The sequence below is a fragment of the Daphnia pulex genome, chromosome 1 (genome assembly GCF_021134715.1).
Source record: "Daphnia pulex isolate KAP4 chromosome 1, ASM2113471v1".
NCBI classification, from domain to species: Eukaryota; Metazoa; Arthropoda; class Branchiopoda; order Diplostraca; family Daphniidae; genus Daphnia; species Daphnia pulex.
The window spans coordinates 917,742-931,451 of NC_060017.1; the positions used below are offsets into that span (position 1 = coordinate 917,742).

The 13,710-nt window shown below is 43.8% G+C and overlaps 2 protein-coding genes across 2 annotated transcripts; both read left to right on the top strand.

Annotated features, from left to right (window-relative positions):
* Nucleotides 1-678: 678 nt before the first annotated feature.
* On the top strand, nucleotides 679-13,191 carry LOC124196058. The gene is made up of 2 exons (XM_046590889.1): nucleotides 679-1,281; nucleotides 10,728-13,191. The coding sequence occupies exon 2, from the start codon at nucleotides 10,732-10,734 to the stop codon at nucleotides 12,463-12,465; it is 1,734 nt and encodes a 577-aa protein (XP_046446845.1). The 5' UTR covers nucleotides 679-1,281; nucleotides 10,728-10,731; the 3' UTR covers nucleotides 12,466-13,191.
* Nucleotides 1,467-4,580, top strand: LOC124192252 (cyclin-dependent kinase 12-like). The gene is made up of 2 exons (XM_046585463.1): nucleotides 1,467-3,572; nucleotides 4,380-4,580. Exons 1-2 carry the CDS (start codon nucleotides 1,467-1,469, stop codon nucleotides 4,578-4,580), a joined length of 2,307 nt encoding a protein of 768 aa, XP_046441419.1.
* Nucleotides 13,192-13,710: the final 519 nt, after the last annotated feature.

Genomic DNA, 13,710 nt, shown 5'->3' on the forward strand with positions numbered 1-13,710 from the left:
TTGCATCCCCATTGAATTTTATATAGTATTGGTAATATTTATAGCTTATTCGGTCGAGCAACATCAAACCACATTAAAGCATCTTTGTTGAAGTATCTCAAGCTGAATTCAACTTTTAATGAAGACGGCGAACTCTTTTGGATGCATTTACCAATAAACTGCGCCAAAAATTGGCTGAAAAACTATCGATGAGGCATTCGTAAAAAATGAACTTGCCTGTATTAATGCATAGCTACTGTCGGTCGCCGCAGATAATTTTTACCGCAATTTTTTCCACCCCCTTTTTTGCGGAATATTCCAAAGGATTGCGGTGCCGTGATAATTGAGTTAGTGTCTTAGCCTACTTAAACTAAAATTTATAAAAATACAATTTTTTTAATTGCGCGAAACGTTTTAGGATTGTGGTATCATTTTGAATGATAAAATAGTCGTTGAGAGTTTCAACTAACAAAATTGCTTTGATTCTTACTTTCATTTCTTCGTCTACGGAAATCTTATTCTCGCTGTAAATCTAGTACTATCAGTATGCAAAACTTCTCTATATTCCCAACGCCCTTCTCTCGTCAATCACCAGAAAACGCCATCTTAATTTTGATCCCGGTCAGCCAGCGTAAAATACTTTGAAGTTTTTTGTGTTTTTGGCCGGGAATCATGATCTTTCAAGGATCTCGATTATGTAACGAAGCGTCGCTCCGCAACAGCTGAAGATGCTGCAACCTGACGCCGTCCGGCGCCAGTAATATTATCAACCACTTTAGAATTAGAGCCACCCATAAATTGTGTGTTAATGTGTTAGTTCCCATAGTGTTAGGCCTACCCCAGAATAATATTGACAAGTGATCGTTTCACACGTCAACGTATTTGGGGGTACCCTTTACACAGGGCGATTATTAGTGACTAATGTGCCTTTGTCGCTGGACCAGACGGGCCCAGCTGTATGCAAAGTTTCGTCGCAAATGTGCGACGAACAGTTAGTTAGTCTTGTTCGACTCTCCGACCAGTTCGTAGAGCTCTCCCTAATTTCTGATTAGCTAGTTACTATCGACTCCTTTCACTTTTCCCTACTCTTCTTCAGTTAACCCAGTTCAGTGCCAATTACGAGTTATCTTGCCCGTTTCTATTTTCCTAACTTCGTGTCTGTTTTGTGTGCGCATTTGCGCTTATTGTGTCGTGTGTGTACGCACGTCTGCCGTCGTGCAGTTATCGTCCGTGTATTCGTTTGTGCCGTGTTCTCATTTTACTTCTTTCCTCTTCCCGTGTCATCGGCCTCCGGCAATATCGGTATGTCCCGCGTTTAACTCTTTATCTCATTTATGTACTCTTAAGCTTAGAAATCCAGAATACATTCAGCAATTGTGGGAAGCCCCGAGTGTCATTTATTCGCTTGTGTTATTTGTACGACCCGCTCTCCGCGAGATGGAGAGGTCGTTACATAGTGGTGGCAGCGATTTTTGAACTCTCCCACAATGGTTGATGCTGAAATATTCGGAGCTAAGCCTAAGATTTCCCGCACGCCTACCACCTCTTTTTCAAACCCCGCTTATGAACACCTCGCTACCGAATCTGATTTGCCCGACCCATCGTTGTTAGGCGACAATTTATTTGCCGAGTCCGTCCCCGTTATTTCTCCCCGTATTTCGGCACAGGCCACACAGCCAACCACAGATCTTTTCACAGAGCGCTACGGCGATATTGACGCCCGTTACGCTGCTGAATTTCCCGCAGTCACCAAAAATCCTATAGCTAAAGCAAAAAATAGCATCTCGAGTAGACTACGATCAAATCCTACCTATAAATTAGTTGATCAATTAGACAAAACCCCGCCGCGTAAATCTTGGTTTAAAAATAAAAGCAATCAGAGTGAGAAATCAGCCGCACAGTCTTTTCTCACGCGTTTAGTGTCACGTTTATCACCAGCTCAGTCGTCATTTAATAGCACACCTGTCGGCCGCCTTTCACAGTCGTTTTCAAATTACCTTGATAAACGCTCCGCGGATGGGAAATCAAGTCGACGAGCAAATTCTCCGCTTATACCTCGACGTGAAAGAACCTTCGAACAAAATCCTCCCGGATTTGACCAGCCAATTTCCGTTTCTGAATCTTGCATTGCACACGCTGAAAGAGAGACGGAACGATTTTCAATCAGGGGAACGAAAAATTTGGAAACAGCTACGGGAGTTGATGCGGGACATCAAGTGGACCATCGACGACCCCAAGCCGATAGATCTGACGCAAGCCTTTTACACACTACAGTGTCTGACCCATCTAGTGGAGAGCCAAACAACCCCGCCGACACCGATTATATCGAAAAAGAGCAAGACGATATTGAAGGAGACGAAGGAGATTTTTCTGACATACACGAGGAGGATCCTGACATTTCAGCTAGGGCAATATCTGAGCTTGCGCACACTCGAAGAGTACGTTCCAAGGTATCCAGCCGCCTTTTTGGGTTTCGTCAAGCGGGAAGATATAGCAAATCGGGACGAAAGCGGGGACTATCACGAATTCTTACTAAATCAAATCGAGTTCATGTTCGATTTCTTACACGAAACGTTCGACACATTTCAGAAGATATTTCTCGAGAACACACAGACTCTGATTCAGTTCCTGAAGAAGCTCCACAAAATCCAATCGATCAACAACTTTCAGCCGGAATTAATACGCCTTCAATATCGACTCAACAATTTCCCAAGAATCAATTGGACGTGCGACAGAGAGGAGGTAGACGACAACAAAACACTATTGGCAAAGACGAAACGGGATCTTCAAATCGTCCTCGATTTCCTCCAAGCACCACCCCCACCGCGCCCATCACAAATATCACGCCAGGCAGCAACCCCGTGCCACGCCCACTCCCAAACCCGCAGGGCCCAAAGATACCGCCAACCCCGCAGGCACCTTCCAGACGACCGAGCAAGGGAAGGACCGTCTCATTTCCAATCTTTCCGCCAGTCAACCCCACTCCGACAAGTACACTATCCGGCAGTCGAAGACGACACTCGCCACAACCTCCGCCACATCAACGAACGGTTCAACCACGTCGTACGATTTTAAAAGTTTTGAAGCCAACTATACCGCTGCAGCCAACTAAACCATTGACGCCAACTATACCGTTGAAGCCAACTAAACCATTGACGCCAACTATACCGTTGCAGCCAACTAAACCATTGACGCCAACTATACCGTTGCAGCCAACTAAACCATTGACGCCAACTATACCGTGGAAGCCAACTCTACCGTTGCAGCCAACTACACCATTGACGCCAACTATACCGTGGAAGCCACCTACACTATTGACGCCAACCATACCTTTGACATCGACTACGAGCGCACTAGCGGGGAAAATGGCAGCTAATAATTTACAATCTTCCGCGTATCCAGCCCTTGCAGACTTTCAAAGGGACCTTCACATAAGGGCTAATTTACAATCCTTACCGTCTTTTACTGGAAATCCACTTTCACGATTCGACACATGGTTGGAATCGTTCGAGTCAATTATATCTCGCTCAGATTTGTCAGAAGATGACGTAATACTAGAATTACAAGGGAAACTAACCGATAAAGCGCATAAAGTAATTAAATACATCGTTGCCAATCATCCAAATGATTACGACGCAATTAGAGAAAAGCTTCTTGATCACTTTCATGGGGACGAAACGGTTGAGAAATACCTCAAGAAATTTAAAAAAGCTCACAGAAAACCAGGCGAAAAAATTTATGATTTTGCAATTAGATTACAAGAAATTTTTAAACATGCATATCCCGATGTATACACTGAGGACTCATTCAAAGTAATTTTAAAACAAAAATTCATTGACGGATTGGATGAAAAATTACAATTTAAAGTTAAATATAAGGAATTTGATACTTTTGATGAGCTAGTAGCAGCAACAAGAAAATATTTAGCACGAATGGAGGCCATAGAAAACACTAGAGAAAAACACGAATTCGTGAACGCTATCAATCAGACTAGCGAGTCACACAATTTAGAGCTGAAGGAAATGAAACAGATGATTGAGAAACAGAATGAAACTGTCAACGCAATTGCCTCAGGGTTCAGACAAGATAACAGACAGCCAGTAAATACGCCCGACACTAACTCATTCTCCGCGTGTTTACAAGAGCTAACGAAGGCAGTAAACATTCTGCTTTGCCGAGAGAGAAAGTCTTCTGACCCCCCTATCCAGCAACAACAAAAAAAAGCCGTATCGTTTCCTACCCCTCAGCAAAATTTTTCTAACACCAATAATAACCCACAGCAACCCTTTCAGCCAGCTACACACACAGCAAGTAATTACCAATTCTCATACAATAAGCCAGCCGGACAGCAATTCAATGCACCACCGTCTCAGCCCTATTTTAAACCCCGCCCACCGCAGGTAGTCTGTGAATACTGCAACTATCGAGGCCATGTCAAAGATGAATGCAGGAGACTTAAACGCGACACACTAGATGGCGCCAGACCACCCGTATGTTATGCCTGCAGAGAAATTGGCCACAAATCGAATCAATGCCCGAATCCCCCTTCATCGCAATGGCCTAATAAACCAGGCCCACCACAGCAGCAGGAAAACCAGTAAATATCAACTGTGGCTTCGGGTCAGTTGATAGGGAGCCTCATAATAAATCCCGACAAATAGCTAGATTAACGACGCAAACTAATGAATCGACGCCAAGAATTCCTTTAACAAGCTTTCAGATACCTTTTCAAGCTCTTTTCGACACAGGTGCCGCTAGAAGTATTATTCACGAGAAATTATTTAGAAAATTACCTTTACAAAGCCGAGATACCTGCAGTACGCTCGACTTTAATTTATACGATGTTCATAACAAGAAATTGAACACATTGGGAAAAGTGACTTTACCTATCAGATACGGAAAGTCAACACTATTGCAAGAATTTATTATCACAGACGGCATTTCAGAAGATTGTATTCTAGGGTGGGACGCAATTCGTAAGCATGGGTTTACTATCGACGGAGAAACCAGCAGCATTTATTTAGCTAAAGAAACGCTTGGCCAAGCAAAATCCCGGGCACCAGACATATCCATTATTTTGCATAAACGACGCGCCATCTGTCGTCGCACTGCGGTGGTAGTGGAAGCGAAAACGACAGGCTCGTTTCCGTATGTCTCCCCGTTAGCTACTTTCATTTTTACCCCATCAGAAAAACTACCCAAGGGAATACACATCCAGCAATTTATAGGCAGGATCTCAGCAAGCGGAAAATATGAGATCATTATAGAAAATCAGTCCTCGAACGATATTTTTTTACCACGAGCGATACAATTAGGCACCATAGAGGTCGTATGCAATGTAATCGGACAGGTTACTTGCAAATCAACAGGAGAAGAAAACACAATAGATGACGAGCTTGATTTGACAATAATTCGCGATGTCGACCCACAATTTCAGAAACCAGTATTACAAATTCTCACCGATTTTAAAAAGATGTTTGCAACGAAAAATACACAGCTGGGCAGTACGGATTTAATCAAACATTCAATAGACACGCAAGGGAGAGGCCCTATCAGACAGCGCCCTTATCGACACCCACGGAGCCACACAGCAGCGCTGCAGCGGCAGCTCTCGGAACTTAAGAAAGCAGGAATAATAGTAGAATCAACATCAGCTTGGGCCGCACCAGTAGTTTTGGTAGAAAAGAAAAATGGAGAATTACGAGTATGCATAGATTATAGAAAGTTAAATAGTATTACGAAAAAAGATTCATTTCCAATGCCCCGTATCGATGAAACCTTGGATAAGTTGTACGGGAAGAAATTTTTCACTACACTCGATCTCGCCTCAGGGTATTATCAGATTGAGCTAGATGAGGATGCAAAAGAGAAAACGGCTTTTGTAGTCGAAAACAATCTTTATCATTTTACAAGAATGCCATTCGGTGTATGCAATGGCCCGCCCACTTTTCAACGATTAATGAACCATGTTTTGAAAGACGTTTTGGGAACGAAGGCGTTAGTTTATTTAGACGATGTCATAATTTTTTCTGATTCATTAGAAGATCACATTAGAGATATTCGCGAAGTTTTTGAATTAATTAGTAAAGCGAAATTAAAATTAAAATTAGAAAAATGTCAATTCATGCAAAAATCTGTCAACTTTTTGGGGCATGTTATCACTCCAGAGGGCATTCAACCCGACCCCGCGAAAATTGAGAAAATTGTTAATTACAAAGTCCCAGCCTCTGCAGACGAAGTGCGCTCGTTTTTGGGTCTAATTGGTTACTATCGAAGATTTGTTCAAAATTTTGGTTCAATCGCAAAACCGTTGACATTGAAAACGCACAAAGACGTAGCAAAGAAGAAATTTGTTTGGACAGAAGAAGACCAGAAAGCATTTGAAAATTTAAGAAATCGATTAATAACGCCTCCGATACTTGCCTACCCAAATTTTGATGAAAAATTTCTCCTATTTACGGACGCATGTGACTACGGAATAGGGGCGGTCCTTTCGCAAGTACAAAACGGGGAGGAGCATCCCATTGCGTACGCAAGCAGGCAATTGAAGGACGCCGAAACAAGATATCACACGACGGAAAAAGAAGCACTGGCTATCGTGTATGCGATCGAGCATTTTAAACATTATTTACAAGACAAACCATTCGAAGTTATTACAGACCACGCCGCTTTACAATGGCTACAAAATCAAAAAGACGGAAAAGGAAGACTAGGGCGATGGGCCATAGCACTGGCCGGCGTCCCCTATGAAATAAAATATCGACCAGGAAGGGTTCATCAAAATGCAGACTGTCTATCCAGACTGAAAGTGGCGCCCATTAACTGCCTACCAACGCCGGAAAAAGTTAAATTTATCTGTGAGAAACAAAAAGAAGACGAACTGTGCAAAGAAATAAGAAATTATTTAGAAAACGGAGAATTACATGAGAAGTATAGCAATAAAAAGCCAAACTGGGCAAAAGAAATTGGATATTTTGAAATTCAGGAAGGAGTGCTCTACCGGAGAGAGCTAGTAACCATAAAAAGCAGGAGAAATGAGATCAACCACCAGCTGGTTGTGCCCCTATCGCTTCGCCCCCTGGTGTTGAAAGAAATGCACGACGGACCGATGGGTGGTCATCTTGCCTTTTTACGAACATATTTGAAAATTAAAAATAATAACTATTGGCCTAACATGAGAAAAGAAATTCACGAATATTGTAAAGCGTGTGAAATATGCACGGCCAATTCCAAATCAACGTTGAAAGCATATTTACATCCGCACGAGCTCGCCAAAGCTCCATTTCAAGTCATCGGGATCGACTTCTTAGGCCCGATAACTCCCGCGTCCAATCAAGGAAATAAACACATCCTCGTGATAACTGACTATTTTTCACGATGGGTGGAAGCAGTAGCGCTAAAAGATCAAAAAGCACTCACGACTGCCCAATGCGTATTTGACACTGTCGTGACACGACACGGAATGCCGACAGCAATTGTTTCTGACCGCGGGACCAACTTTACATCGAATTTATTTCGATATTTCTGCCACAAGTTACAAATGAAACAGAAATTCACGACCTCGTATCATCCAGCAAGCAATGGCGAAACTGAACGATTCAACCGCACGCTCACGACAATGTTAAGAAAAGAGCTGGTTGACGGCGCACATTCAAATTGGGAGGATTTACTCGACCCTCTCCTTTTCGCCTATCGCTCTTCCATACATTCATCAACAAAGGAATCCCCCTACTACATTGTGCACGGAAGGGACCCTAACATACCGATAAATAAATTTCTCGAAGCAGCCCCCAAAACGGACAAATCCCCATCGGACTATGTGGGAGAACTGGTCAACCGCCTTCGCTATTCATTTCAGAGGGTGGCGGAAGAAAGCGGAAAGGCAAGAGAAAGACAAAGAGCGCAATACAACAAGCGCGCAAATGAAAATGAATATAAAGTAGGAGACAAAGTGTTGCTAGATATCCGTGTAGTAAAAACGGGTGATAGTAAAAAATTTACTTCAAAATATAAAGGCCCTTACAGAATCATTAAAGTGTATGCAAACAAGACAGTAGATATAGCCGATAGTTCATATGTAACCCAACGTGTTCACGTAAACCGTGTAAAACCATTATTCGAAACAATGCTCTGGCGACAAGAGCCATGTCCAGCATTCGAATCTACATTCGATGTCGGCAATTGGTATAGAGCTACTACAGAGACAGATACGCAGACCGCGAAAAATCCAAATGAAAAAGCGCAGCGCGCCAAAAACAACAGCAGCGCCACTTGCGCCACTAGCGGTGATATAGAAAACGAATCTGATTGGGAAACTTGCAGCGACTGTAGCGCAGACAGCGACAACGAGACAAATAAAATCATCCGTGGGAAAGAAGATGTAAGAGAAGACGTCACGGAAACGCTACAAGAAAATACGAATGAAGAAGAAACAATTCAACCTGCCGAAACCGGAGTTGAACCATCAACATCTGCGTCGCCCAATAAAGTCAAGAAAAAAGTTGGTCGCCCAAAAAAATCAGCCCACCCAGTTAACCCTTCCACCCCACCCGCTCAAACGGAGCAGGTAGCCAAAAACCCCAACCCTCCCAATCCAACCCACCACCCACCAACGGACACGACAAATGGAAACTTAAATAAAAATTCAACGCCGGGCAATAAAACGGAACAGCTGGGAAAAAGAATCCGTCGTAGGCCCGTACGCTACGCCGACGGAGCGGATGAAAACCAACTGGACCAGCTGGACATGGACAAAGACGCCAAGAAAAGTAGGAAAAACCCCATTGGTCGGAGAAAAACAAAAAAACTGTATAAATACTAACCCCAGCGACCAACACAATACCACTCTTACTCAGTCACTCTCTAACTCTACACTCAGCCACCCAACCACCCGCCAAATTCAGTCAAAATGCCACACCTCTCATGGAACCAGGAATTGGCCGCCCAGATGACGGAGCACCGTCAGATGGGGAAGATTGATTTCGTCGGGGAATTGATTTACCCCGACCAATCAATCAACATTACGCTTCTAGACGAGGTCCAAGAACTATGGAACAGGACGAGAAGAGTCCAACAGCAAGACGGATACTACGTTTATATGCCCATGGAGCTGTCCTACGCCGAATGCCTGGATAGCAGCGTCAGAAGTTTTTACCTAAGCAACCCGGGAGCAGCCAACGTTATCTATCGTCCCGGTGACAACATCAAGGTGGCGTTGTCGAAGCAGCCGGGATCAGTCAAACGCTCCCGTACGTTTACCCTCAAAGCCGAGCTCGTCCGAGCAATCGACTACGACGACTGGAAAACTGCGCGGGAGCTCATGGCCGCGATGCTCGACGTCGACCCACTAAATAGGCGGACACCATCCCCACCACCATCGGAGGAGTGGGACTGCGCGCCTTCAACCTCCCGAGAAGCAGAGGAACCGGTAGAAAAAAGAAGAAGGGAAGAAGAAGAAGAACAAGCCGCGCCCGTTCGCCACGTCGCAGACCCGAATTTCGATTGGGGAACTGTCTAATTCCATTATCTCCCCACAGATCGGCCAAATGTTTTTTTTGTTATTTCCACAAGTTTTTCCCCTCTCTGTGTAGTGCGATCCACATTTAACTATGTTTTTTTTTCGTATATGTGTTTCCCCTTCCCAATTTGCTCTATCGATCTATTTCTTCCCTTTCATTTTCCTTCAGCCCTCCTTATCCATCCTTTAAGAAAACCCCGACTGGCCGAGGTAGTTCCCATAGATACAATAAAATAATAAGAAAAAAAACAAATTTGTATTTTCCTTTAGAAGTAAACGTATAAGAAAAATATAGCTATAAATAAATAACCGAAAGATAGAGTAAAAAATAAAAAAGGTCAAATAAAAGAGTAACTAATAAATAAAAATATAAACTGAAGGGGATTCCCACGACTGTGGAGGTTCCCCAGCTTTAAAAAAGGGATATCCCCAAAACAGGGAATTCCCTTCCCTATATAAAAAACACATGTAGTCGCCATTTACGCACTCATACCAGCGACCATGCCGCAGGCAACTTGTCGCCACCTCGGCCATTCCACCCACACCCCACACGACCCTAATCCCCAGCCCCCTCCCAGAATTCAAAAAGGACATTAAATTTAGTTTGCGTTTTCCCCTCCGTTTCACTCAAAACATAACTCTATATTATTTTTGCGTTTTTTTATACACAACAAGCAATCATTCTAAACCCTCTTTTCTCTCTTCACCAAATCAAAACAAATAAGCTTGCCATGAAAAAAAAAATAATAATAACAATACTCCAAACACTCAGATACAAAAATAACAAAAAGAATAAAAAGCAGTATTTAAAACTCGCGCCCCCTCCATAGAACAAACCCTCCTACCCCACACGGCCGATAGTCGCCGCTACACAGAAAACTGGCGTATTGCCCTATCTCCAACCCCATACTATCGCTTATCCCCCCCCCTCTTTTAACCAACGCAATACCATCTTTAAATTTTCCCCCCTTTTCATATATTTTCCATGCTTTTTCTTTCCATATATTTTCCATGCTTTTCCTTTCCATGCTTTCCTTTCCATATATTTCCGTGCTTTCCCTTTCCTTATTGCTAGAGGCTAGAATTTAGTAAACAAAAAAAGCAAAACAAACAAAAAACCCACATGCTGAATGTTTAATGTTCTCTTTCTTTTTTTTTGTTACCTATTCGTGTGTCGTCTTTACCATTACCATATTCCTATGTTTCCTCTTCCATCTGTACCGTGCCACAGCATCATGTTGCTGGCCCAAATCATTCTATTCTTAGGCCTATGCATGCCGTCACCACTGGCCCTGAATGCAACCGTGTGTGACTGCACCAAGCCATTACACATGGGAATTCTCCAATTCTCGGACGAAGATTGCAGACCAGAGGAAGATCATTCTTCCTCCCTCACGGTCAAATACTCCGTATACACCGAAAGACGAGCCGAGGCGAAATTCCCTGGTCAATTATGTGCCCGATGGAAAATTCAAAAACATATATCAGTCGACTTTTTCGGATTAGTAGTGATCGTGACCGACAAAGTGGCGCTGGATACTTCATTCACAGAGTGCCAAATTATGTACGAAAGTCATCGGTGCAACGACCAACTGATGGTGTTAAAAGAAAATAAATATGTGTTCGACGAAGAGCCTAGTGAAAGTGGATATTGGCTGCAAACAATTATAACAGAAAAAGTGAATTGTGTCCTTGAAAAAGTGCCGCTATATCAACAAACGGAAGGCAGCGAATTCTCCACACCAATAGGAACGGCATCAGCGACAACTGGCGGCCTGATGCACAACCACTTGACACTCATATGGGACAAGACATACACGCAAACCTCGGACCCAAAAGCCCGCGTGCTAGAGACCGGAATTGCAGCATTAAAATTTATCGGGATTCCCGGGAAATACCGTCTTACCGATGAAGACAACGAACTAGTGTTCCACCTGGTGCTCAACCCAAGGTGTATACCAACGCACCAGCAGTGTGCACGAAAAACGGGAGCGTTCGACGTAATTGGTCAGCCAGACATTTACGTTGTGACGGTACCAGTCAAGCCGACCAACATCTCGCTGAAAGACATCCACAAACATACTCCCGAAATAGACAAAGTGGACGTCACAGCAAATCTCCAGTACATGCGTGACAAAATTATTGATCACGAAAACGAGCTCGCTCACGCAATCGCTTCTCTTCAGTGCGACTCCCGGAAGGCGGCTCACGAACGAGCAATTTCGACTGCCCAGTACAACGGCTGGTTAGCCGCATCCCAACTCAACCTACCGGCGTGCGCCAAACTAAACGCGTTCGGGAAAACCGCTGTAATGACTACATGCACACCACATAACGTGACCTTCGATATCGAGATAACTTCGTGTGGTCCGCAGCCAAAATACAAAAATTTTACCATCAACTTAGACGGTTGGGAACTTGTCCCGTTCTCACCGTGTTATTGGACGAAAGGTTTCGTGAATTTCAACAACAAACCGTTCGGGTACCGCGACAATACCTGGGTCCCGATCGAAGCAAAAATAGTGCTCCCGCTACAAACATTAGCCCACTCATTTCGATACGACGAAGTTAAATATTTCGACTACGCACATCAAAGCAACCCGGCGTACAGTGACACGATCATAGATCATATGAATATTATGGCCGACATCGCAGCGGCCATGAACGAGCATTCGGCCGGGAATTATTCACCCGCCCACATCCCGAGCACAGCAACAGTGCTAGGAACAGTAGCCGACGCCGCAGCTAAAACATCGTGGCTCGACCAGCTGACTAACTTCCTTTATATCGGAGCAGTAATCATAATAGCCGTCGTCTCAATCCGTGTCTGCATCGCTTGCGGATGCTGCGGCCTTATCTGGAAATTCTGCAGTCTTCTACGGATCCCGACAAGAGCCTCCAGTGACCGCGAAAACGACATTGAACTTGGGATTACGGGACGTAATCCAACGGGCCGGGGGATGATGTAACGAAGCGTCGCTCCGCAACAGCTGAAGATGCTGCAACCTGACGCCGTCCGGCGCCAGTAATATTATCAACCACTTTAGAATTAGAGCCACCCATAAATTGTGTGTTAATGTGTTAGTTCCCATAGTGTTAGGCCTACCCCAGAATAATATTGACAAGTGATCGTTTCACACGTCAACGTATTTGGGGGTACCCTTTACACAGGGCGATTATTAGTGACTAATGTGCCTTTGTCGCTGGACCAGACGGGCCCAGCTGTATGCAAAGTTTCGTCGCAAATGTGCGACGAACAGTTAGTTAGTCTTGTTCGACTCTCCGACCAGTTCGTAGAGCTCTCCCTAATTTCTGATTAGCTAGTTACTATCGACTCCTTTCACTTTTCCCTACTCTTCTTCAGTTAACCCAGTTCAGTGCCAATTACGAGTTATCTTGCCCGTTTCTATTTTCCTAACTTCGTGTCTGTTTTGTGTGCGCATTTGCGCTTATTGTGTCGTGTGTGTACGCACGTCTGCCGTCGTGCAGTTATCGTCCGTGTATTCGTTTGTGCCGTGTTCTCATTTTACTTCTTTCCTCTTCCCGTGTCATCGGCCTCCGGCAATATCGGTATGTCCCGCGTTTAACTCTTTATCTCATTTATGTACTCTTAAGCTTAGAAATCCAGAATACATTCAGCAATTGTGGGAAGCCCCGAGTGTCATTTATTCGCTTGTGTTATTTGTACGACCCGCTCTCCGCGAGATGGAGAGGTCGTTACAATTACCCTTCAAGAGAAAAAAAAAACAACAAACAAACCAAGTCTATCCATCAAATCCTCCAACTCCCCCTCCCTTTGTCTGTATCCACTGAGCTGCTACACAAACAACATAAGAATATACACTTATTTTTGTAGCTTCTCAGAATCTTTTTTTTCTTGGTATCGTCTTGTCCTTTTATTTTTTTTTTCATTTTTAGCCTCTGCGGGAGAAATAAGCTGACGAACTCCGTTGAAAAATGGCTCGCCCTGCCATCAGTAAAAAGTAAGGAATAAATTCCAACTCGAAAATCTAAAATAAAAGATGAAGGGGAGGGAAATGTCATGCTAGCGTTGACCTTGTTTGTCTTTTCCGTCTTTTCCCACTACTAATGGCCGTAATCTGTCGCATTCTATACAGACATCTTATTTCCTGCTGTATTTAAATCGTTATTAAGCGAGTGCTAGACTGCTGCTATAGCTCAAAAGATAAGTTATTCAAGTCCTGCAACGAGAA